The 24549-nt window shown below is 33.3% G+C and overlaps 18 protein-coding genes across 18 annotated transcripts; 12 read left to right on the top strand and 6 right to left on the bottom strand. All coding sequences in view use genetic code 6, as the record gives it.

Moving 5' to 3' along the window:
• Window positions 1–9: 9 nt before the first annotated feature.
• SS50377_26655 (Microtubule-binding calmodulin-regulated spectrin-associated domain-containing protein) lies at window positions 10–1845 on the top strand (the record flags this gene model as incomplete). The annotated part of the gene is made up of 1 exon (XM_067910462.1): window positions 10–1845. The coding sequence occupies one exon, from the start codon at window positions 10–12 to the stop codon at window positions 1843–1845; it is 1836 nt and encodes a 611-aa protein (XP_067763218.1).
• A 40-nt stretch (window positions 1846–1885) lies between these two features.
• SS50377_26654 (Cystatin domain-containing protein) lies at window positions 1886–2152 on the top strand (the record flags this gene model as incomplete). Its single annotated transcript, XM_067910461.1, has 1 exon — window positions 1886–2152. The coding sequence occupies one exon, from the start codon at window positions 1886–1888 to the stop codon at window positions 2150–2152; it is 267 nt and encodes an 88-aa protein (XP_067763217.1).
• A 7-nt stretch (window positions 2153–2159) lies between these two features.
• SS50377_26653 (uncharacterized protein) lies at window positions 2160–2948 on the bottom strand (the record flags this gene model as incomplete). The annotated part of the gene is made up of 1 exon (XM_067910460.1): window positions 2160–2948. The coding sequence occupies one exon, from the start codon at window positions 2946–2948 to the stop codon at window positions 2160–2162; it is 789 nt and encodes a 262-aa protein (XP_067763216.1).
• Window positions 2949–3133: 185 nt separating this feature from the next.
• Window positions 3134–6064, bottom strand: SS50377_26652 (uncharacterized protein; the record flags this gene model as incomplete). The annotated part of the gene is made up of 1 exon (XM_067910459.1): window positions 3134–6064. One exon carries the CDS (start codon window positions 6062–6064, stop codon window positions 3134–3136), a length of 2931 nt encoding a protein of 976 aa, XP_067763215.1.
• Window positions 6065–6319: 255 nt separating this feature from the next.
• On the bottom strand, window positions 6320–6580 carry SS50377_26651 (uncharacterized protein; the record flags this gene model as incomplete). The annotated part of the gene is made up of 1 exon (XM_067910458.1): window positions 6320–6580. One exon carries the CDS (start codon window positions 6578–6580, stop codon window positions 6320–6322), a length of 261 nt encoding a protein of 86 aa, XP_067763214.1.
• Window positions 6581–8705: 2125 nt separating this feature from the next.
• On the top strand, window positions 8706–9272 carry SS50377_26650 (p25-alpha family protein; the record flags this gene model as incomplete). Its single annotated transcript, XM_067910457.1, has 1 exon — window positions 8706–9272. One exon carries the CDS (start codon window positions 8706–8708, stop codon window positions 9270–9272), a length of 567 nt encoding a protein of 188 aa, XP_067763213.1.
• A 196-nt stretch (window positions 9273–9468) lies between these two features.
• On the top strand, window positions 9469–9981 carry SS50377_26649 (NADPH oxidoreductase; the record flags this gene model as incomplete). The annotated part of the gene is made up of 1 exon (XM_067910456.1): window positions 9469–9981. One exon carries the CDS (start codon window positions 9469–9471, stop codon window positions 9979–9981), a length of 513 nt encoding a protein of 170 aa, XP_067763212.1.
• Window positions 9982–10111: 130 nt separating this feature from the next.
• SS50377_26648 (uncharacterized protein) lies at window positions 10112–10330 on the bottom strand (the record flags this gene model as incomplete). Its single annotated transcript, XM_067910455.1, has 1 exon — window positions 10112–10330. One exon carries the CDS (start codon window positions 10328–10330, stop codon window positions 10112–10114), a length of 219 nt encoding a protein of 72 aa, XP_067763211.1.
• Window positions 10331–10531: 201 nt separating this feature from the next.
• Window positions 10532–11785, top strand: SS50377_26647 (Calponin homology (CH) domain-containing protein; the record flags this gene model as incomplete). The annotated part of the gene is made up of 1 exon (XM_067910454.1): window positions 10532–11785. One exon carries the CDS (start codon window positions 10532–10534, stop codon window positions 11783–11785), a length of 1254 nt encoding a protein of 417 aa, XP_067763210.1.
• Window positions 11786–12456: 671 nt separating this feature from the next.
• Window positions 12457–13074, bottom strand: SS50377_26646 (uncharacterized protein; the record flags this gene model as incomplete). The annotated part of the gene is made up of 1 exon (XM_067910453.1): window positions 12457–13074. One exon carries the CDS (start codon window positions 13072–13074, stop codon window positions 12457–12459), a length of 618 nt encoding a protein of 205 aa, XP_067763209.1.
• A 132-nt stretch (window positions 13075–13206) lies between these two features.
• On the bottom strand, window positions 13207–14037 carry SS50377_26645 (Zinc finger, C3HC4 type (RING finger) domain-containing protein; the record flags this gene model as incomplete). Its single annotated transcript, XM_067910452.1, has 1 exon — window positions 13207–14037. One exon carries the CDS (start codon window positions 14035–14037, stop codon window positions 13207–13209), a length of 831 nt encoding a protein of 276 aa, XP_067763208.1.
• A 233-nt stretch (window positions 14038–14270) lies between these two features.
• On the top strand, window positions 14271–15134 carry SS50377_26644 (uncharacterized protein; the record flags this gene model as incomplete). Its single annotated transcript, XM_067910451.1, has 1 exon — window positions 14271–15134. One exon carries the CDS (start codon window positions 14271–14273, stop codon window positions 15132–15134), a length of 864 nt encoding a protein of 287 aa, XP_067763207.1.
• A 254-nt stretch (window positions 15135–15388) lies between these two features.
• On the top strand, window positions 15389–16000 carry SS50377_26643 (uncharacterized protein; the record flags this gene model as incomplete). Its single annotated transcript, XM_067910450.1, has 1 exon — window positions 15389–16000. The coding sequence occupies one exon, from the start codon at window positions 15389–15391 to the stop codon at window positions 15998–16000; it is 612 nt and encodes a 203-aa protein (XP_067763206.1).
• Window positions 16001–16280: 280 nt separating this feature from the next.
• Window positions 16281–18203, top strand: SS50377_26642 (Transmembrane domain-containing protein; the record flags this gene model as incomplete). The annotated part of the gene is made up of 1 exon (XM_067910449.1): window positions 16281–18203. One exon carries the CDS (start codon window positions 16281–16283, stop codon window positions 18201–18203), a length of 1923 nt encoding a protein of 640 aa, XP_067763205.1.
• A 1554-nt stretch (window positions 18204–19757) lies between these two features.
• Window positions 19758–22007, top strand: SS50377_26641 (Plasma-membrane choline transporter and transmembrane domain-containing protein; the record flags this gene model as incomplete). The annotated part of the gene is made up of 1 exon (XM_067910448.1): window positions 19758–22007. The coding sequence occupies one exon, from the start codon at window positions 19758–19760 to the stop codon at window positions 22005–22007; it is 2250 nt and encodes a 749-aa protein (XP_067763204.1).
• Window positions 22008–22120: 113 nt separating this feature from the next.
• Window positions 22121–22993, top strand: SS50377_26640 (Ribosomal protein L5; the record flags this gene model as incomplete). Its single annotated transcript, XM_067910447.1, has 1 exon — window positions 22121–22993. One exon carries the CDS (start codon window positions 22121–22123, stop codon window positions 22991–22993), a length of 873 nt encoding a protein of 290 aa, XP_067763203.1.
• Window positions 22994–23671: 678 nt separating this feature from the next.
• SS50377_26639 (uncharacterized protein) lies at window positions 23672–23950 on the top strand (the record flags this gene model as incomplete). Its single annotated transcript, XM_067910446.1, has 1 exon — window positions 23672–23950. The coding sequence occupies one exon, from the start codon at window positions 23672–23674 to the stop codon at window positions 23948–23950; it is 279 nt and encodes a 92-aa protein (XP_067763202.1).
• Window positions 23951–23987: 37 nt separating this feature from the next.
• SS50377_26638 (uncharacterized protein) lies at window positions 23988–24545 on the top strand (the record flags this gene model as incomplete). Its single annotated transcript, XM_067910445.1, has 1 exon — window positions 23988–24545. One exon carries the CDS (start codon window positions 23988–23990, stop codon window positions 24543–24545), a length of 558 nt encoding a protein of 185 aa, XP_067763201.1.
• Between the last annotated feature and the right edge of the window lie 4 nt (window positions 24546–24549).

Here is a 24549-nt window from a genome sequence, read left to right as displayed (position 1 = left end):
TAAATTTTAATGAGGAATTAGCGAAATTAATACGACTCAATGGCATTCGATTAATTCCCAATCAGAGACTCTATTGGGATGATGGCTATTCCAGATGATTTAGATGATCGTGTGGCAGCATTATTGAATAAAATTGATAGAGTGCAGAGTAGTGTTTAAAATCAAAAAACGGACTCATTTTCTCTTAAATCTGCAACTATTTAACCCTAAGGTTAAGGCAAATCTATTCTTGCAGATTAACTAGCTAGAACTAGTGTTAGTAAGCAAAATACTGATTTTGATATAGCTGAATAATATTAAAAAATTTAGCTGGAACTTAGTACCACTAAAAGAGAACTTGATAACGCTAAATTTGAAATCTAAGGTCTTTTACTATATTAGGATGAGAAGAATTAACTTGAAACCGAGTTTAACGAGCGAAATGAGAGTTTGTAATTAACTTTAGATGAGAAAAGCTTCAAAATTGACTAGTTATAAGAGGAAGTAAATAATTTTAAGAGCGAGAACCAGCAAATATTAAAATGTCTATAAGAATTGAAATTTGAAAATACATCGTTAAAAGATATGATTAAGTTTTAATAGGAACAAATATAAGAAAAAGATATCCCATTAATATAAGAATAATAGATCGATACTCAAGAAATAGAAGATATGATAAGATAAAGATTTTAAAGTGAATAAAGGCTAAAAGACATGGAAACATAAAGTCGTATTTTAAGTTTAGAAAACGAAGTACTAGAACTGAAAAATAAATTAGCTGAATAAGAAATTAAAACATAAGAGGAAGAAGAAAATAGATAAAATGATGCAGAAGCACAAAAGCTTAAAGCATATATGTAATAATAAGAAGAGCTGAAGCAAAAGTAGATTGCGCTTCAGAAGCAGTAAGAAAAAATAAAATCTGATAGATAAGCTAAATTAGCTTTGCGATAGCAATAGGAAGCATTAGAATTATTAAAATAATAAGAATAGTATGACAGAGAATTAGAGGCGGAAGAGAAATAGAGAAATTCATAATAATTATCACTCTCCCTATAAGACGATGATAATATAGATTTTAATGCAACTGCTCAGCACATGCCTTAAGTATCATAAAATACATCATATATGCCAGATTCTGTTATGTCTGCACATAATTCTCCATTAAATAATATTTCCATGCATCAAAGAGGAGACTCAATTTTAGAAGAAAATAATTTAGACATCTCTAAACCGCTAACTCTTGTGAAGCCTCGTTCTAAGTTCGCAAAAACTGACCCCAGGGAAAGCTAGGTTAGTTAGTAAAACAGCCAGTTATCCTTTACGGATCGCTCATTCACTGTCGATATGGAACATAAAACTCCATAGAGCTTGATAAAATAGCGTTAGTAAGATTTTGTTTAAAACTAAATGGCTAGAGCTAGATCGGGTCCAAAATAGTAATAGGTCTAACATATAAATAATAGTCAAATCGAGATTCCACCTTCTTTTTATGCGCCTTCCAATAATTTTAACAATTCTACCTAAATAAAACAAATAATAGCAAATATTCTTCTGAAAGGGGAACCCAATTATCTCAGACGGATTTAGACAATAGATGACCTAACTGGAGTTTCTGGTCATCTTATTGTAGTACTTAAAGATTCTGATAGAATGAGCTTCCATTCAGTGTGTAGAATTGATGAAAGTGGAGATCTAGTTAAAATTAGTGGCCCTGAATAAATGCCGATGAGATTAGGGGCATTCCTCGTAGAAAAATTTATGAAATACAATACTGCTGCCAAAAAATTTGAAGTATTAAGCTAAAAGGCATTTAGTCAAGGTGTTAGCGCAATCACGTTAGCGGTTAAAAAGAATAAAAAGTGATGTATAATATATATAAATTAGTATTACAGTAAATCTATAAATGTTAATTTTATTTGCTATGACAGCAGTAGGAGGATACACTAATCATTCTGATACTTAACTGCCTCCTAATATTGAAAAATAATTTATTAAGCAAACTAAATAATATAAACATGTTGAAATTACTTCACTTTCTACTTAAGTTGTTGCTGGGATTAACTATAAATTACATGTTAACTTAGATGGAAAACAAGCAACAATCGTGTTTTGGGCAAAATTAGATAAAACAGTAGAATTTAAAGGCATATAATGGATAAAGAATGATTGATATAAACTCATTTTTTCGTTTTTGTTTTCCTCTATAATTCTTAGTTTAAAATTTATAATTCTTGTCTATTCAAGTCTTCTAATACCATAATATCATTATTAAAATCCTCTTTCATTTTATTTAGCTTTATTTAAAACTTCTTGTACAGTTTATCATCATTTATTAACTCCAATTATTTTGTTTATTCTTATAACTAGTAAATATTGTATAATAATTAATTATACTGTGTAACTGCAACTTTTTCAGCTTCATCCATATAGAATTCCTCTTAAGCTATTTCTAGTTATAACACATAATTTGACCTAATCTTATCTAAATTTATATTATCAAACGTTTACAAAACCTAATCTATTGTTTTCTAATCTTAGTTTAAATACAACTTCAACTATTTTAATTCTAAACTACCTTTAAATTTTTCAAAACTAACCAAATCAATCATTTCAACCTCGTCTGAAATTGCTATATTATTTTAAAAATACACAATATTTCCAAAACTTATAGTCCTTTCTAGTTTAAAATTATTAAAAACTCTCAATTAACCCTAAAAGAAAAAATACAACCTTTTACCTATTGCATAAACTCTGTCATACTTTGGCACTGCGAATCCAGCTGATTGAAACGCTTTATTTTAAAAAGTAAAAGCAAAATTACCTAAAGCCATAGGAGTAAAATTATATATAATCAATTTATACTCTAAGCTTTAAGCAGGCAAACTGTATACCTCGTTATCAGATGTCACAACTGACCCATCCCGTATCTCTAGTATCAACCCTCCAAAGTTAATTTGATGAGACATATTCTATACAATGCTATATCAATCGCAATCAATATAATACTATATAAAGCAATAAACCCCCAATTATATACCTAAGGATATAATAATCTAATATATTTTTTTAATCAAAAAAACCAAGCCTTCCAAAATTTTACCAAATTCATTATTATACACTAATAACCCAAACTATCACATCTCACCACTCCTCAAATTTCGATTTCCAACTCCTTCGCAGCCCGGTAGAAACGCCCTACATTCGGCGCCTGCTCAGGAGGCGCCATCGGCGCGTTCCCGCCATAAGGCCGAGGGAGCCCAGTTTCGGCGTTCATGTAGCTGTCGAAACGCACTTTTGCGCGACTTTCGTACAAGCCTGGGACTTGAGCTGCCAGCTGCTCGTCCCGGAACCGCCGGTTGCGCGCATATTCGATGTTGTTCTGCTGCTGCACCATCCATTCGTGCTCGATTTCGTCCGAAGGTGCTAATCCTTACTTCAAGAAACTATCTTGCTGCTAAACTTGCTCAAAAAGCTCATTTTTCAACTACTCGAGCCTGAAAACGTTCGCCTACTCCAACGCAACGGAGCTGATTGCCGCCATCAGCTGGCGGCGTGTTTTCTGCAGTCTGCCGCGGACTTCGTTGCACTCTGCGAGCGCGTTTTCGGGCACTGCAGCTTTGTTCTGCGCGATTGCCCGCTCCAAATCCTCGACCAACTTGCTCAGCTCTTCGTCCAAAACGTACTTTTCGAGTAGCGTTTCCCTGACATTTTGCATGCGTTTTTCGATGTTCTGCTGCTTCGAATCGAGGATTTCTGGCTGCACGCGATCCAGCGAGCCGACCATGTTCCAGGTCGCGCAGATTTTGTTTTTGAGCTATTTTGGTGGCTTCTAGGGCAGCTCTTTCTTGCCAATTTGTTTCTGCAAATTCTGGACTGACTGATCCAACGTTCCGTCCAAAAGTGCGTTTTCCTTGTACAAACTTGATAAATCCAAGATAGTTTCTACCTCTCCGTTGTTGTTCGTTATAGCAGCAGTGGTTCGGATTTCTTCAAGAATTTGTTGGTTTTCGGCTCGCAGGTCGTCGAGCTGGTTTTTGATCTCTTGGCGTTCTTATAGCACTTGTGGCAGGTCGTTTTGAACATTTTTGTTCAGCAGTTCTTTGTCGCGCTGGAGCTCATTTAAGAGCAATTAGAGTGTTCTGCAGTCCTCTTCGCGAGCCATCATAAAGGCTTCTGCTTCTTTTTCGACCGCTTCTTGCGTGTGTAATTTTTCGTATAGGCAACAAAGCTCGTCTGTGCGCTAAATTACCTGAATCCCCGCGTAATTTCGTTGTTCAACTGCCTAATAATAAGCCTACATTAGGCCTTAAATCGACTCTTCATGCTTGCCAATCACGCTGCCAAGAGCGTCAATTTCGCTGATTTGACGCGCTATAACAGTATGCATTTCACGCAATAAACGCTTGCTGTTGCTGAGCTCCTATCGCACAGTTTAGACCCCTCGCTGAGCGTCACGCGTCTCAAACACTTGTCTCTATAAAAGCTGTTATTTTCCAGCACTTTCCTATGTGAGGACCTCAGTTTCGCTTTTTAGGACCTGAATTTTTTCATGGACTTCTGAAATCGCCAGTTTGGCCTCCTGGCTGAGCCTCGCAAGTCGATTTTTCTGTGTTTTGATCTTCTCGTAAAGTTTGCTAAAGTCGTTGATTTTGGCATTAATTGAAGCCAATTCGACCTGTAGACGATCTACCTCAGTGTCTTTAATTTGGAGCTGCGAGAGAGTCTGTTTGAGGCTTTGAGAGAGCCTGGCGACCTTATTGCTAGCGGCGCTGCGCTGCGACTGTACGGCGATCGTTTCAATTTGCAAGTCACGAATTTCGCGGATAAACGAGAAAATTTGTTACTAGGATGACTTTTACTGCGAATGTGCGTCCAGAAGCTTCTAGACAAACTGATCGTCAAGATTCAGCTCAGATGCGTACTACACAATCAAATCTTGTACTTCTTTTCTTGTGTAATTGATTTAAGTCATGAAAGTATCATTTTTGGTCGTTTCAGTAGTCAGTTCAGAGGTCAAAATAAGGATTTTCTCTGTAAGAGGTTTTTCTTGCTCTAGAGAACGCGTTAAATGAATATCTTTCTATTATTACTTTTTCTCTAATATTTTTAGCTCCTTGCTGAGCTGCTCGACCTGCTGCATGAACATGAATTTGTTCATTTTAGCCGAATTTTGCTTCCTGGAGAGGATAATCTGCAGGTCTGTAATCTCTTTTAGCAAGTATTTCTGGTTCCTGATCTCCTTGCTCAGCGAATCGAATTCGTTTTGAAGGTTGAAAATCTGATCATTTTTCATATGATTAATCTAATTTTTAACGTCACGGATTTGGTTCTCGACCCCTTATTTTTGATCATTAATTTTGTTGATTTCCGTATCGATCAGCTTCACCCTCCCAGTCCTCCGCTCGCAGTCCGCAGAAGCGGCGGATTGCGCCTGCTTGACAAGCGATATCTGACGCTTGTATTTTTCGGGCAGCGCCTGCGCACGCTGGAGGTCCGTATGCGCCTTATTTAGCTCTTCGATTGTGAGCTTGCAGGCCAGTTCGACCGTCTCCAAATTTTGGCGAATCTGGTCGAATTCGCCCTGCATCTGCTTCTCCACGATGCCCCTGTTGAAAAGGGCCTCCCTGAGGTCCTTTTGCTCCTTCTCGATCAACGCTATTTGGGGCCTCAGCTGGTCCTGCTTTTCCCGTTTGATGAACTCGAGTTCCTGCTGTAGAATCATCTTCTCCTCTGCCAACAAGGTGTGCTCGTTAGAGAATTTTGTAGTGCCGTCTTGCTACTGGAAAATCGACGTCTCCTGCTCTTGGAGCTCTGAACGCAGTTTGAAGATCTGCTGTGACAGCTGTGACTACCTACGTGTCTCTGCATTCAACTGGTCATCTGAAAGCTGAATCGCTGATTGCTCGTCTTGGATGTTCTGCACGTGCACCTGTTCGTTCTGTACGAGCTGCGTGAGCATGTCAAATGCTTTCTGGTAGCGCGAAGCGAAGAGTTCCTGTTATGAACGGGTGAGAATACTGTCTGTGACATATTTCTCTAGCAGCTGGTTGATTTTCAGCAACGAGGCGGGCCCGTCTGACATATTTTGCGGAAGGAAATGGATTATGTTATAATGATATAATAATTTAGTTTTTATGAAAATGGTTTTTAAGTTGAAGTAGTGAGGAACTTGGGTTGAAGATTTATTTGTACCTGAGGTCAGTATACGGTTATCTAGATACGATTACCATATTGTAATATGTATTAAATGTAAATGATATCTAAGTCTTTTTGTCTTACATGCATATGATTTACTTTTATATAAGTTGAAAAAATTTTAAGTCCAGATTAATAAAATTCAATAATCACGCCAACCAAATTTTTAACCATACACCGGGCTCAGAAGCAGTTCAAAACTAGTCTCATTGTCATATAGTAAGTCTGATATTGACTGCTACTTCGGAAGGTCTATCTTGAACATACCTGGACGTACTAATGGTACTTATACGCTGTGTTGTTTAAAGGATTCATTAGCTAATGTTCTACTAATTTAGTGTATTTTCTAGGTGGGTCTTGAGAAGTAATCTAATTTTAATGGTTATGGTGTTGGAGGTATCATTTTTAAATTTTCTGATACCACATTATATGACAGCAAATATAAACTAAACTTATGGTTTAATCAAAAATAACAATCAAAATTTATATATTTGCATACTATTCTCAGAATAATTATCCCATTTACAAATAAATATAAAATTATCAATATATAACATGACTTGGTTTCTAGCAGAATAATCAATACCTTTCTTAAAATTATCAATTAAACTAAATTGAGAATATAGTTTCATAATATATACTCTTTTTTAATTGATATTATTAGTTATTAAATAATAATATTATAAATGTGAAACTTATATTATGTACTAATTTCGTAAATATATTTTCTTCAATCTAATTACTCAACTGAACATAATATCTTTATAATAAAGAATATAATAGAATTATAATAATTAGCAATATTTAAAATATACCATATTAGTCACAAATTATATATTTAAAATATTTTTAACATATAACGAACATATATATCTTTTTATTAGTTTGTTTATTAATCTATATATGATTACAGGTAATTTACGTATATTTCAACATATTCTTGTTTCTAAGAACAATTATTTATAGTTTGTTCATCATATAAATTAGTATTAAAACTTTTTTCAATTTATATGTAACGATATTTTACTCAAATTTAAAATTTAACTATAAAAAGCTAATATATAAATTCCTATAAATTGACATTAACCTAATCTCTAATATTATTGTTTGCATTCTATATAATACTTTATTATATATTTATACTTATATTTCTTAACTATCTTACATAAATAAACCACAAGTACATTATTTACAATTATTTTAGAATTTAAATTTTATATTTACAAAGTAGAATCAATAATACATAAGTATTCCTTCAAATCTTATTATCAATGGTTACATGAATATTTATCGTATGCATACATTTAATAATTATAGAAAGATAAATAATGTATTCCTAAACCTAGTATTAGTTTAAAATGTTATTGCCTCTTAAAAATAACACTATTATATTTTAACAAGTCTATTGTTGTTTATTATTATATAAGGTAGAAACAATATTATGTTAAAAAAATAATGCAGCCACAAGTAAATTTTAAAACCATATTTATTACTGATAGTAATTACATAATAGAAGACTATTTCTGAAATAGAAGTATTTACCACTAGGTAATCGAAACTATTTGATGTAGTTTTGTTCAATTATTTATCATTTCATTAAATTTTTAATAAATTAGGCAAATGATTATTTACTACGTAAAAAGTGGCCCACTCTGATATTGAGAATTATAGATTGGTCCTTATTTATACTCTTTAACTTAATATAAATGTGTGTACTAATTAATTTTTTATTATAAATAAAATTTCTTCTCTTGAGTGCATTATTCTTGTTGTTTAAGTAGTTCAATCCTAATATTATTCTAATTATTTCCTAACAATATATTAGTATATAAGCAGAAGTTATTTGAGTAACAATAATGTGAAATTTAAATACTATCTCGTTTTGTTGATAATTTAAAGACATAAAATTTATATTATTTATTGTATAAAATAGTAAATTGTTATTCTTCATAAAATTAATTTTTAAATTTAGATTGTTAAAAAATCTAAGTATTCGCGTTACCTAAATAATATTATATTCGTTAGTTATTTAGCACAAAATGTGTAGGCCTTCAAAATACAATATTTCGCTGTTCTAGAATATTGTTTGGCATTCAATTTATATTGTATCTTACTTAAACCATATACACATGAAGGTGAACTAGTTGGAAGATGATAAACTTAATGATTGTAAAAATAAAAATATTTCTTTATACACAAAAAAATTTCATTAAATAGGATATTTATTTATAATGTTTCCCAAAAATTACATATCTTGAGTTAGAATGGAATAACTTTTCCATGCAGCGTAAGCATTAAGTAATATGTATAGGCAATGGTTTTTTGTTTCTAAAAATAGTATTTAACTAAAATTCTCCGGATAATGAAACTATTATTCAGTTTTCAAAACAGCTTCTATAGTGAATATAATGTGATTCTCAATATTTCTACGAGTCTAAAATTAGCATTGTCTAGATCTAGCCTGTGGCTATTAATTTATACATATATGCACTAAATAATTCTGGTCCAAATCTAACGCTCCCTCAAGAATGACTGATCGTGAAAAGTGCAAAGCTCCCGCAGGCGGTTCCGTCTATGACAGAATGACCAACCCCGAAGGCTTTACCGGCGCCCACGCTGCCAGGTTCGGCCAAGCTCCCCAGGGCGGTGCCTCAGTCACCTCTGCTGCTGCCTCCGCAAAGCCTAAGGCCCACTCCGGCTCCACCACTGGCACCGCAACGGCCCGTGACAAGTGCAAGGGTCCAGAAGGCGGTTCCGTATATGACAGGATGACCAATCCTGCCGGCTTTACTGGCGCCCACGCTGCCCGATTTGGTGTTGCCCCCGAAGGTGGCGCCTCCGTCAAGCCCGCTGCTAAGCCTGCCGCTGCTGCGAAACCGGTCCCCAAAGAGTCAGGTGTTGAGTCCGGTCGTGATAAGTGCAAGGGCCCATCTGGTGGCTCCGTCTATGACAGGATGACCAATCCTGCCGGCTTTACTGGCGCCCACGCCGCCAGATTCAACTCAGATGGATCAGGTAAGGGTCTGGCTGGCAGAGACTCCATCGCTAAGGGTGGTCAAGCAGCAGGTCTTGCCAACATGGTTGCCAGGAAGTGAGAAGCATTACTTTGAGTTAAAGATTTATTTAGTACTTATTGCGAAACTAGACTGATTCTCAATTTGTTGTTAATTTGTCATTTTTGCAGTCAGCTAGATAATTAGAACTACTATTTACTAATAAAATTAAATGCATTCTATCACGATATAATATACTTATTAATACTGTCAAATCATTTTTTCAATTCCGCTATAAATGAAGACCCTGATTTATTTCATGCATCCAGAAGCAGAAAAGTCCGTTAGAGGCAGATAGATTTTAGACACTCTAAAATTTAAAACTAATATAACCATTCGTGAACTTTCTACAATTTATAAAAAAAGACCATCATTTACCCCTGAAGAAATTAAGGCTGAGCAGGAAATTATACTGTAGCACGACAGAATGATTTTCATGTATCCCATGTTTTGGTATAACATGCCTGCCTATGGAAGAACGTTCCTAGATAACCTGTTCACGGTTGGATTCGCATACATTGAAGGGGCTGAGACGAACGCCAAATTGGAAGGCAAAAAATTCAAATGTATAGCAACTTTGGGTGCTACATCTGAGTTTTTCGTTGCAGAATCTTTAGGCACTCCCGAGATGATCTAGTGCCAAATGAAAGCATTATGCCTATTCACTGGGATGAAGTATGAGGGCTCCGATTTCTATTTTGCCGAGGACGGAGATGAAAAAGTAGCTAAAATATGCGCTGCTTTTGACTGATTGAAAATCATTTACAATTTTCAACCTGAAAATTTAAAAGTATACTACTAAATTGAAGGCAAAGTCGTATCAGATTTTAACCCGAGGCTTGAAGACTTACTGCTTAATTTATTTAATTATGTACTCATGTTCACTGATTGAACTCACTTTTAGTAAGGTCGACCTCGTCAATGTCCATCACAACCTCGGGAATATCCTAGAACAGTGCCAGCTGGCCTAGGGTGTTCGACAGGGATGCTCCCAGTACGCTCTACTGCGCAGTATTGCTGAGCTGCAGCTTTTTGCTTATATCCAGGAGGCCAGATGCGCACTGGACCTATAGTGTCTAAAGTTCGGCGATCAGGTCCATTTTTGGAGTATTGGTTATATACACTAAATAACCGAAATAAAATATTGTTTTCATTGGCAAATATATCTCCTATTATTCTATCTATCACTACGATTTCAGTCTGTATTGGAACGGAATTCCTAGCATTATAGGGAAATACCAAGTACACCAGTAGTATGTGATATTATACGTTAAACAAATACTTTAAAACTAAATCGCTAAATGGCGGACCAAGCTCTCGAGTATCTGAAGTCCATTTTCCCTGACGTCTCAGCCCCCACTTTCCACGAAGCAATCAAGTCAGGCGTTGTCTTGTGCAACCTGGCGAACCTCATCGTCAGCAACGCGGTCCCGAAGGTGGACGCCCGTGACATTATTTTCGTCCACGGTGCGAACATGCAGCACTTCATCTAGTTCTGCAGAAACTAATAACTCCCTGATAAGTTCCTTGCGAGCCCGCTTAGCATTGTGAACGGCGAGAAAAACGCCATTTTGGACGTCATCGAACTGGTGAAAATCCTCGCGGCCCAAAGCCAGCTAGGCGATTCAGCCATACTGCAGGGCACTGGAAAACCGCTCCCCGCCTACGCTCCGAAAATCGTTCAGGCCTCCGCCGCAGCACCTCCCCAGTCCATCCCAGCGCAGGTAGTCGTGGAAGAGCAGTTGTAGCAGCAACAGGAACAGCCGCATCAGTAAAATTCCGCAAGCTCCCAAAACGCTCCCCCTTCCATGCCAATGCCCAACGCCTCCGACGTGCTCCAGTTCGACGAGCCGGACTTCAAGGCCTACCCGACGTTCAAGTGCGCGATCCTGCTCATGGGAGCCGAGAAGGTCGGGAAGACGACGCTCTGGATGCGCATCCACACCGGCAGCGCTGAGTTCTCGGAGGTGCCGACGGTGTTCGAGCGGAGCTACCTGCACCAGGTGGACGGGAAGCTTAATCTTTGTCATTGCTAAGTTATCAAACATTTAAAAATAAAGCAGTCTTTACTTATGTTGTTAGTATTTAAAAGCTAATATTTGGAATATCAATATCAAATCAAAGTATTATGCCTCTTTACTTCTCAGCATATTATTTATTAATGCATTTATCTAATAATTTATCATACCTATATTATTAATTTTATATCCAGAAGCTGTTTAAGTGGAAATGTAACTATTTAAAATATTAATATTGAGAAGTAAAATTAACTGCTGACTTATACAGTAAAATAAGTTCATTCGTCGTTAACACTTATATAATAATATTTGTAATATAATCATTGTAACTTTTTATATGATAAGTCAAGATCATATTTTAAGGTTAAGTCAAGTGCACTAAGCAAATATAAAAAGTTAATAGTTCAAAATACTGATAACTTATATGATTATTCATTTATCAATGATAATTAGTTTAATCATAAAATAATCATAATCATATGTAGTGTAATTTTATGGTAAGAAAAGGATTTAATATATATGCTAGCCGAATACTGATATAATATCTTAAATTAGAGTTTGAAACTTACCTATAATAATTACAGTTAAGGAAAATGCTTTAATATATAATAAAATTACCATTCCAAATTTTATTTCTGTACATTTTTCTCTTAAATATTTACTTGATTTTTATCATGATCAATACAGTAGTATAATATTATATATTATTTAAATGCAGTTTTTTAGCAATTAGTATTCTGAAACTTTATATAGATATAAATTTTTAAAAATGGGAAGTTGTGCTTATTAATCACTTAAATAAACTACATTTGCAGAACCAGCAAAAGAGATTAAAACTAGAATACGAAAGTAAAAGCTTTATAAGATAATGCACTCAGTGTCTCCTGGACCTACTCCAGTAGTGAATAACGATTTAAGATTAGATGACTTAGAATATAATAACAAGTTGCATACAAAAGGATTTAAGTTTCTCTCAAAAAATATTAATATTGCAGATTTGACAATTTCAAATACGAAAGATTGAGAAAAATAACATATTTTATTAATTTTTGAAGTTTCAGCATTAATTTTTATTACAATTTAACTTTAAGACTGTTGAATAAAGAATTAACATTAGAAGCAAGATTAATTTCGTATAATACTCATTGATAAATACTTCTAATATATCTTAATAAGTTAAATTAATTTGGTTTAGGAAAAATCATCAATCACTGAAATTTAAGCTGCTAAATTGTATTGCTTAAAAATGTATATTCTAACTCGTCTAATTTGCCAGAATGTTATGAGCTTAAAATCGCAGTATTTGAATAATAATCCTCTTCTGAAATATCATAATTTTCTTCTTATAATTATATTAAGTCTAAGTCCTCCGCGATTTATTCTATATTCTATGTTGAAAAGTGATTTGTTGACTATTTTTAAGTTGATGACTATGAAAGACTGCTAGTAGAGTTAAATAATACTTCTGGGGATAAATCGTGTGCTAAAACTTACATATCATATCTTTAGCACCTTCTTGAATCAATTTTTTCTAGTTTACACTCAGGCTAATGCTTTCTTTAATATCTATCAAAGTACAGTTATGGCAAATCCGGCAAAGCTTCTATTTTAGGTAAATAGCAAAATGGTTGGTCTAGAGTTTTAAGTCTTTATGTTTAAATTGCTTCTAACTAAAGAGTAAGTAGTTTAAAATATTTTAGTGTGATTTTAACATCTTTTCCCTATGCAGTCTAAAGCCTTTAAACCCATTTTCGTGCCTTGATCTTTTCTGTTGGTTTTAAATTCTCTATCATAGAAAATATATATTCATGTGAGAGGTTATTCATTTTTTCTAAAATAGTATATATTACAAATAGTATATGGCAGTATATTTAAAAATAAATTTTACTAAATAATAATTATTATATCTGAATAACTATATTCTAAATAAGAACAAACTAACGGTATATGCCAAATGTTCAATCTATGTCAATTTCCTCGTTTTTCTTTTTTAGTTTCAAAATTTTAAGAATTGTTTCTGCATATGGTATGTTAACTTTTTCAACCAATTACATCAATAATCCTTGAAATTCTCCCATTGAAATGTTTTTCTACGATAAAATCTCGCCACAAATCATTTATTTCAACCCAGATATATCCTGCTAATTTTATTTATCCATAAGTAATTGATTATATCGAAAAACGGCTTTTTAAGCTATTTCACGCTATTGTGATATTGTTTTGTCTTAAAAAGATGCTTACAAAAAACCAAAAGAGACCAAGAAACTTCTGACGGTTGATATTGACATTGAATCTGTATATACTAGCTATTTCTTAGTATTATCTGATTTCTATTTAGGATCTATTGTTTTCTTCATTTAAGCTTTACCTAATAAAGAAAATTTGTTTTATCGGCAAAATTATTTGTGTGATACAAAATTAGAATGTCTTATATATTCATTGCAAACTTTGCATAATTGTGTTTCTTTTCCGAAAATATCAAAATGGGTGAAAATAGGAGAATCTGACGAGGTAACTGAGAATTCGTCTTAAGATGGCTAAAATGCTATAGGTGATGATCTGGATGTTTTTAAATCTATATTATATTCTGAAATAACTGTGTCTAAATAAGGAATTGGAATAAGTTTTTCTTGCTAAAACGACTTCAAGCATACTGGACAAAGCATAGAACTATTAAGCTTGTGTTTTTCTATACATAGTAAACAAAATAAATGATTACATGATAGAGGGACTGGTTGCTGAGCTAGTCCATGGCAAATCTGACATATTAAAGAATCAGGAAATGGCATTTAAAGTGGTTAAATCTATATATGCTATTGATGATATAATACTCTTAAATAATTTAAACTATACCTATTTATAGGTTCCAGAATAATTTAACTTGAATAATAAATTAAATGATATATTAATGTATACTATAAGTCTTTTTTCGTTTCTAACTAATTTTTATTTTTATATTATCAACAATAATCGAGACATAAATTAAATCTCTAAAAAAATATACATCCGTTTCAAATCTAAAATGACCTATCAAATAATCCATGATATAAAAAAGCGTGCTAATATAAATCTTTAATACGCACTTGAGTAGATTTCGATTTAAGCCTCTGTAATATAGAAGCTTATTGCTAACAAACCAGAACCAAATTCCTACGGCATGAAATTTCCTAATATTTTAGCCTCCGTGAATACACGTCTTATGCAACTGAAGTAAATAGCTGATGAATAATTAGTAGATAGGAAAGATATTGCTGATTTAGCCCGCAAAGTAGAGGAGAAGCTCCAGAAGGTAGAAAAAGAGATAGACAACAAGTCTAAAAAGTTAAATGGTAAAAAATAGTAGGAAGCTTAAACGTAGATTGTAATTTTGTAATAAACAAAAAGTAAAATTGAGCAAGATTTGTAAACTCAGCTTAATGCTATGTAGCTTGTCGAAAGTAAATCTACTTAAATTTTAGATTAATTTTATGAAACTTTCAATCCTTATGAAATAACAATGTTGTCAGATGCTGCTACTACCTTAAACTTATTAAACTTTAATGGAAATTAATAGGCTCCGGCATAACATATATCTCCTAGACCTAATGAAATCTAACAGTAACCAAAATCCTAAGTTTAAAACATTGCTCCAGTGGCTTAACAGGTAGCTCCTTTTGTTTAATAGGCTTCTCCATATTAATAATAACCTTCTTATAATACAGATTCCTACTAATAGTAGTCTTACCAATCATATCCAGTCAGCTAAGATGCTGCTTTGGACTAATTCTAATAATAAACGTAATAAAATGCATATGCTACTGCTCAAGTTAGCTATGAAGACTAATTGGCGGTAGAATGGAATAAATAACAACAAGGTAACGAGTAGGTTGATGGTTATTAATGGTGATCATTATGTTTTTAACTATATTTTATGATCTTCAGTATAATTAATATTATAAATAATTTTTTAACTATTATATAAATATTAATATCATGTAATATATACTATTTTCTTTTATTAATATTATTTTAAAAATATCAGCATATAAACTATATTATAACCACCTCCCTAATAAATTATTTAAGATGATCAATATTATATTCTTATTACACTAGTATTACATTTTTCTGACATATCATGTTTGTGAATTCCTTTCGAAAATGGGAAGACAACCTCCTGCAAATCATTAATTGTTCCATTAGCATTTTTCATACCTTGTTTAAGATAGAGCAGGTGTTTAATAAAAAAATCTTGATCCCTAGACTGCACTTTAACTTTTTGAGTCACTTACAACTTTTAAAAAATCAAATTTTTGGCCTTAACTAAATGATCTTATAGGTGTAACTGGAGATTGGACAGTGAAGCATTTTACAAATTGTTACAGGAAATATGCTTATACTGGAATAATGGCACAACACTCAGATGAAGCTGATTAGATTGTCTTTAATTACTGCACTGATCTTTTTGGCAGTAATATCAACCAAGCCAAAGTAAAAACAATTGTAAGACAAGAACTTGCTAAGTACCATATTTTCCCAACATCAATTGACAACTATGTGTATGGCGCAATCAGAAAATTTAAAGCAAATCTTCTAAAGCCAACGTAAACCATAATACCTAATATTTATGAACTTTAAAATGAAGAATTTACTTACAATTTTGATTAATCAGAGGAGAAAACAATTCTAGCATCTTTAGGTCTCATAAATGCATTCCCATCTCTATAATCTATTAATTTTAGTTCTATTTAAGATATCGGTGAATTCTGGTGATAAAGTGACTTAATTTTCTCACGTACTCTCTACATCTACTATACGCTTCTCGCCCATTAGTACCGATATCGGTGCCTAAAAGAATATACCTGAAAATCCAAATATCAGAAGTATTTTAATCCCATTTGCGGTGCTGAATATAGATGCAACTAGAGCTAAGATTCCCAAAATACTTAAAAGTTAAACTCTGCGCTGATTACATAAAAATGTAAAATATTAAAGCGGAAAAGCAGTTATATAGCAAATACCTGTAAGAGCGAAAATAAGAACTAGAACTAAAATGAAAATATCTTTAATGAATACATTGATAAATTAGTTGTTAGCTTCGTAATCGAAGATCAGCTCGTTAATAAAGAGTATGAAATCATATAAAATTCTTCCTAACACTAATAAGAAGGAGCACATGACAAAGCGGGTTATTTTCTGTTATTTATTGTTAAGGTTTTCCTACCAATTTTAATTGACACTAAAATATCCGCAAACTTACATTATATCTGATCCATTAATATTATCAGAAGGTATCAGAAGTACACAACAACTTAAAACACCGAAAACGAGTTCTGAGAATCCAAATTTTGAGAAAATCCATCCTGAGATAGCAATAAATCCATATAGTTAATACTTCAATGAAAAATATACATTTTCTGCTGTTTCTCTGTTAGTTTCCATTCCTTTATTTTATTATTCTGCAGAATTTAAAAATACATCAAATTCGGCCTCTTAATTGAATATATTTTGGTTGATTTTGGCACCTGCATTTTCAATTTTAACTTTTTTAATTAAGCGTCGTAAAACAGAGTTTTTAATCATTAAAAAGCGAAGTAAAAACATTATCGAGGTTGCTGAGAAAGATGCAACCGCAGAAGCATAAGAAATGGTAGACACTGAATATGTTGAAGACATAAATAGAACTAGTAGAAGTGAAGATATTCCGAAAGATACAATAGCTAATGATTATGGCAAGGAGGCTAACAAAATTAAGAATATTAATAGCGTGAAAGATTCAGAAACTTAGCTTGAAAGTAAGCACGAAATAAGCAAAATAGCATAAACTGTGAGGTAAATAACTTTAAATGCTTTTTAAGAGACTTTCTAAAATAAAGGGAAAATTGATGTAGCAACGAAAATACTAAGAGAAATAAGAAGTTTGCTAATCGATAATGTTGTTATTTCCATATCAATGAGAACTGTTGGAGTTGTTAAAAACAAAGACAGTACAGCACCTGTAAATGTTGATAAAAAGTAAGGGGAATCGAAAAATAAATATCCAGAAGCAGAAGAAACAGCAATTCCTGTTAAAAATCTAGTTAAAAAAATATTAGGATTTGGAATTTAGTAACTAAAAAAGGATTTATATACTAAAATTGTAATAGATTAAAGTGTTGATGACGAAATTGAGAATGTTGATGATATAATTTAGGAAAATCCAGTTAAAAATAAAAACCCAGTAATAAAAATTACACTTAATGGGGAAAATGTCATTGATAAAACTAATATTACATAAATAACCATAAACATGGGAAGTTAAACTTTTTTAGGTAATCTGAAATAAGAGGCAATCTATAAAAGCAAACTAACACAAATAGAGAATATTTCATATGAGCTAACTACAATTTATAAAATAGCTGTAGATTATATTCCAAGACCTGATCTAAGAAGTAATGTGTTCACTATATTACTAACTACTCTAATAAGTATAGTTCCAAAAATAACTAAAGATTAGTAAGTCCCAATTGCAGAACTCATGAACTTTTCCGCGTAAATTGCAGTTGCAAATAAAACCATTGTATTAGTAATAATATTTAGCTAGTATTCCCTTGGAATTGTTATAACCGTATCTAAAATGAAGGACTATATATAAATTATTACTTTTAGTCCTAACGGCGACTTTTATAGAATTGGAATAAACTAAATTGATAGTAACAAAGTTATTATAATTTATGCAATCCAAATATGTTTATATTGTGTATAATCAATGAATGTAATGCTATAAAACTCTGCAGCTATAATTAAATATGTAGAAAAGGATTTTCCTTCAATTTAGTTGATAATTGAATAAATTGAATAATGTATACTTGCTGAGAGTGGATAATTATAAAGGCAGACTAAGTTAATTATAAGAAACATAATATCAGAATAAGAATTTTAAATAAATATGGATCTTTGTGATAAAAAACTAACGGGTATTGAAGAAATGTATTGAATGTAAGTAAATTTATATCTGTAATAAAATTTTCCAGATAAAATGAATATTAAATACATGATAACGCCAAATAATACTTACTTATATTAAAATTTAAATATAGACTTAAAAACTTCTTTCAAAGATTGTTCCTAATTCTATGAAAATACTTTATCATCTTTTTGAGCTAGATTAATATCTTATTTTTAATCTTAAATAAAATAGCTTCTAATTCCTTTATTTTGTCTTAATATAATTGTAACTATGGCACTGCATGCAGTTAATAGCACACAGTATAGAATAATAAAAATTACTGAAAATCCAGTATAAAATTTGCCAATAAAATTGCTTAATATCGTAAATATTATTATACTTAAAATTGTTAAAACGCCTATATATTCTTCATAAATCTAAAAAATATCGTCCTTCTTAGTTTATATTCCAAATCCTACGTGTGTTTACGATTCAGTATTGTCTTTAATATTGCTTGTAATAATTCCATATAATGGTTTAAGACAGGCGAAAATTATACCAGTGGCAAACACTGAATATTAATTTAATATAAATATAGAGAATACACTTGTACTCATAAGCGCGCTAAATGCTATTAACAAAGATGCAGGTAGAGAAATGTTTATTTTAAGTCTATATTTCGAATATATTTATAAACTAGCAGAAATTATTCCTATAATAGAAGCAAATAAAGAATAATACTAAAATATATCGTAGTTTAAAGAAGACTATTAAACGGCAAACAAAAGGGTTGAAATTGAAAAAAATGATGCAAAAATAAATGGAATATGGGAATTAATAGCTAAAGATATTATATAACCTAAACCTATTATTCTGAATGAAGTAAGGGAGTTTGTTGTATAGAAGAAAGTTTGCAAAACAACAGGTAGCAAGTATAGTAGAGATGGGTATTACTCGTTAGCGGTCATAAATGGAATGGGTATAAATCTATATTTTTATATATTTTTATATTAGATAATTTGTTACAAATTTAATAGCATACAGACGAGTCTCAGTATAATATAATGAAAATTAATGCTATTTTAACGACTTATTTCAAATAGAGTTTTTAATTACTTATGTTTACGATTAATATACCATAAATTATTAGTCGCAAAATTTTCATAAATTATTTCTCAATAAGTTCTCCTTTTTTCAATTGTCAATTTTTCGAGCTTAACTTAAAACATGACTGAAAATATATATAATACCATGTCACTAATATCTTTACCATTATGTGAACAGTATAAGCTGTAAGTTTCATTGTATCCTTATTCATATAAAATTGAAAGTCATCTTACCTTATCAACTGTAAGTATTATAATTTTAAGATTTTTTTCTACGATAAAACTTAATATTTTCTCAAAAAAAACAAATAACAGATTTAAATATTAAATACAGTTCACTTTATTGTTACCATTAGTCTATTAATTTTATATAAGTTTCTCTTTTTATAAAAAGTGAGCAAATATTACACACTTATATTTTTAGGATTATATGTCCCTAACTTTAAATATATATATATTATATATTAATTTATAAATATTGTGATTTTTCATAAAAATGAGAAGTCGAATGAGCAATGTATCGATAATGTTGCCAAATTAAGGTATTTAATCATATACTTCACCTACTTAAGATTAAATCCGGCGAATCTCAACACAAAGGTTAAGTATTGTTCTCCCATCTAAAAGTTAACCTGACTAAAAATCTCCAATCACAACACCTAAATTACGAAAATATAAGGACATTATCTGCTCGTTGATATTTTTTGTATTTATTTTCTCTATGCTTGGATCTGCATTCTACTTTAATGTGATAAAAAATATGGATAAAATTCTTCTGATTATTACTCCTGCTGATTAAAACAGGCGTGTTTGTGGTGAGACTATTTAGCCAGATTTCTTCGCAGTAGATTACTCTAGAATGGTATAAGTTGAATAATTTAAGGATTTTTGCGAATTATCACAGAAGGTATTTCCATCTGCGCATATTTCATGCGATCTTTTTACTGATAATATTTTAGATCCAATTAAGACACGTGTGTTCTTTTTAAAGATGAAGGATCTTAACACAGATTTAACGTCACGATCCGTAGGATTTTCAGGGATCGGAGGTACAATCTGTGTAGATTCTGGTTTTGACTGTATTCTAGACGCACAAACAGAAATCTTCTGTTCTGAAGATTTTATTTAATTTGGAAGTCAAATATCTGGAATATCTAACCTAAAAAATCAATTCACCAAAAATGAATTTCAAAATTTTATTGCTGTGAATTAAAGATATGAATTTTTAAGAGGTTTTTGTGTACCAGTTAATTCTTTTAAAGGGACAGAGAAAAGAAATGATTATGAAATGATTGACCCACTTGCAAAAATTGGAATAAATTAATGTGCTTTGAGCCTAAATACTTAGCTCGACAACTTAGGGAATTTTGGTAGTTTGATAGATAAAATATTTAATTTTGCAACTAGCATCTTTTAAAATTTTGTTTTTGAAGTTAAAACAACTTACTTATAAATAATTTATGGCTTACTTTGTGGAGTTGCAATAACAATAATTTATCTTATTTGTTTGAGATATATTGTTAAAATTTTAGTATATTCTACTATTGTGTTTATTATTGGGTCTGCCATATTTGGTTCATATTATTTTATTTTAGCATCCATAAGGATAAATGAAACCTCTATTAAAGTTTCTGATTATTTTGGATTTCTTGATTCAAATCTACAGTCTAAAGCGACAGGATTTATGATTTTAGGAGTATTTATTGCTATTATTGGTTCAATTATTTTGATAATATTAATATTATGCTTTAAAGGAATTCGAGTAGGAATTGCCGTAATTACATCTTCGGTAGATTGTATGCGAAGGATACCAATAATTTTCTTTATTCCGATTTTCTTCGTAATTATTTTCCTATTTCATCTCGCCTGGGCTGGTGGGATCACCCTACTCTACTATTTAAGCGGTTCGTATGATGCCAGAGGTCATATGTTCAGTTTTACGGACATCAAAGACATTGGCGGGGTTCACACACCCGTCTAGAATGGCGGTACGACAACTGTGTTTGCCATATATGTTTTCATGACAATTTGGGGCAGCTTCTTCATTTATTCTTGCTTGGAGTATATTATCTCCTTCCATGTTGCTCACTGGTACTTCTCTGATAAAAAACGTCAGAGAGGTATTTTTGGTCAAAGTATCCTTTGCGTGACCAAGAATATGGGGACCTTACTGGTTACCAGCTTCATTACCAGCTTGGTAGTTTTCGCCCGAATGGTTTTAGAATACGTCTTGAGGCGGTTAGAACTTAGTAACAAACTTGCTAATTCCAAAATTATTAAGGCCACTGTTCATGTTGCTAGATGTTGTCTAAAATGCTTATAGAAGATAGTGGAATGGATTAACAGAAATGTTGTGATTTTCTCAGCAATAAGTGGATAAGGATATTTCAAGTCGCTTGGTGGAGCTATGAAGCTTACTATGGGATCATTTTTCACTAGCATGAGCGTTAAGTTCTTTTCTTGGATATTCCTAACTTTTGCCAAATTATTTATCTCTATAATATCGGGAGTCTGTACATGGGCAATTATCAAATATACATCAAATTTTAATGATTTATTCATGTCTGGGGCTGTTTTAGTTTCTATTATAATGTTTATAGTCTCATCATATACTATAGGTATTGTATAGTTAACTATTGACTCAATTTATATGTGTTATTTGTATGAAGATACATTTATGTTAACTGATAGAGAAAGTGGAGGATCTATTTTTGCTCCAGATGGATTAAGATAGTTATTATAGTGATATTATACTCTATATATTAAATATAATATTTAAACGCATAACATTATTATTTAAATATAGTATATATTCGTTATAAATTTGAACTAAAATTCATAAGTCCACTCCTTTGAGAAATGGCTTGGATCAGAATCTAAAAGACTCGTGCTTATTATAAACGTTTCTAAGTTCAGTTCCGTAGAAGACGTGACGGTCTTACTGATTATCAGTAGAGACGTGCTCTCACCATCCAGGATAAGGATAAATATGCCGCACCCAAGTATAGACTTGTAGTTCGTAGGTCTAACAAGTTTGTTACATGCCAGATCATCTCTGCTCATCTTGGTGGTGATAAAATTCACTGTGCTGCTTACTCCCATGAGCTTCCTGAATACGGTCTCAAGGCTGGTCTTAACAACTATGCCGCTTGTTATGCTACCGGACTCCTCTGCGCTCGTAGAATGCTTGCTAAGATCCAGATGGCTGATCTCTATAAGGGTAACACTGATGTTTCTAAGATCGTCCCCGTTGAGGATAAGGATGAACGTAGTGCGTTCCGTTGCTTCCTTGATATCGGTTTATCCCGTACTACAACAGGCGCTAATGTTTTCGCTGCCCTTAAGGGTGCCGTTGACGGTGGTCTCAACATCCCATACTCAGGTAAACGTTTAGTTACAGGTTTCAAGAACGGTTAAGTCGATGCTAAGCTCCTTGCTGATAGAATCTATGGTTAACACGTTGCTAGCTATATGACCGAACTTAAGGGTGAAAACGCTGATACATATAAGGCTAGATTCTCATAGTTCATCAAGAATGGTATTTCTGCTGAAAACTATAAGCAGACGATCGAGACTACTCATGCTAACATCAGAAAGAGCCCCATCTCCTCTAGAAAGGCTAAAGCTTCATACAAATATGACACCAAGCATGAAGTCAAGCATACTCTTACTCAGCGTAAGGATGCTTTGTAAGCTAAAAAGCTTGCTCTCCTTTCTAAGCTCACCAAGTGAGAAATTAATCGTGATATAATATTTTCTAATATTTTCAACATATTTAATATAAAATAAATTTGTTTAATAAATAAATATAGTTATCGTTCTATAATTTATTTCACTATCATTATTATTATACAATTAATAGTTTTCCCTAAGAACCTAAATAACAAGCTTAAAACAATTTGAATTAAACCGAAAAATATATACTTGACGTTTAATTATTAACAAATAAAGCATAAATTATTTATTTTTATTTGATTATCATTAAAAACATAGCAAATTTATATTGTAAACTATAACTTTTACCAATGAGCATAATATTTCACTCATTAATAAAAATATAATATTTATTTCTATAATTATATATTCATATATTTATATTGTACTCTTTTTTCTTCTAATAAGTGCAATGAATATCAATTTTTAGGTCAAGTACACTATATAACTGCATATTAATAATGATTTATTTGGTATCTAACACTACTAAATGAATGATATAATTTTCATAACCTTTATTACCTATTATTCATATCAAAATTAGAATAAAACACTATAAAGTTTATAAATGATTTATAATTATAGATATATAGTTTATAAGTCTAATAATAGACTGAAGTAGATTTAATCTGACTAGAAAATCGCGTCTATGTATAATAAAAATAGACATTTATATGAATAATACCTGATTTCAAAATGATACCTCCTATGCCGACGCCCCTGAGGTTCGGGTGCCCCGCGAGGCCGAGCCATGCGCTGCACCACATCAGCCGCACCTCCGCGAACGAGTCCTTCAAGCAGCACGCCGTGCAGGCGCCGATCCCCCGCCCCGCGCGGTTCAAGCTGGACCTGCAGAAGCAGCGCTAGGTCTCGGACCTGCTGCTGGAGGAGGAGAACAGCTTCGAGCTGCTGCTGAGCCCCGTGCACTCCCGGAAGACGGCCTGGATGGAGTACCGGGCGGGCAAGGCCCAGTGAGATATTGCGTATACAGTATAATATTGCCGCCTATTAAATGGGACTCCTCGCCTCGGCCCAGAGTTTCGCGCTCTCCTACTTCCGCGGCGGCTTCGTGACCAGGCCGCACCGGGTGAAGCTCAACGACACCGTTGGCGTGCAGCGGGTGCTCTCCCATGCCACCGTGGACTACGCCAACCACTACGCGGGCAGCCGCTGCCCCTACGTCCCCACCCTGCAGCTCGCGGTGCAGGCGTTCCAGCTCGGCGCGCTCTGGCTGTGCTTCGGTCTGCCCATCCGCCGCGGGACGCCGTGGGCCGCCAAGCGCTGGCTCGTGCTGCTCGGGATCGCCCAGTGGTACGCCTGCGAGGCCCTCAAGCTCCCCTTCGAGACCCCTGAGCGCCACTACGTGTGCTGCGGGCGCCGGGAGCGCGTGGTGGGCCGGCTCAGCCGCGCCACGGGAGCCTACGCGCTGGAGGTGAACGGGACGCCGGTGTGGTCGGGCAGCGTGGCCGGCCTCTTCGACGCGGAGGGCAACTTCCTCCTCGCGGCCTTCGACCCCGCGGGCAGGGCGGTGGCGTGCCAGCTGCAGACCGCCCATGCGAAGCGCGAGTGAGGTC

The sequence above is a fragment of the Spironucleus salmonicida genome, chromosome 6, assembly GCF_000497125.1.
Source record: "Spironucleus salmonicida strain ATCC 50377 chromosome 6, whole genome shotgun sequence".
In the NCBI taxonomy this organism is placed as follows: domain Eukaryota; phylum Fornicata; order Diplomonadida; family Hexamitidae; genus Spironucleus; species Spironucleus salmonicida.
Note: the sequence above shows the minus strand (reverse complement) of the source record. Positions and strands in the feature narration are given on the sequence as shown.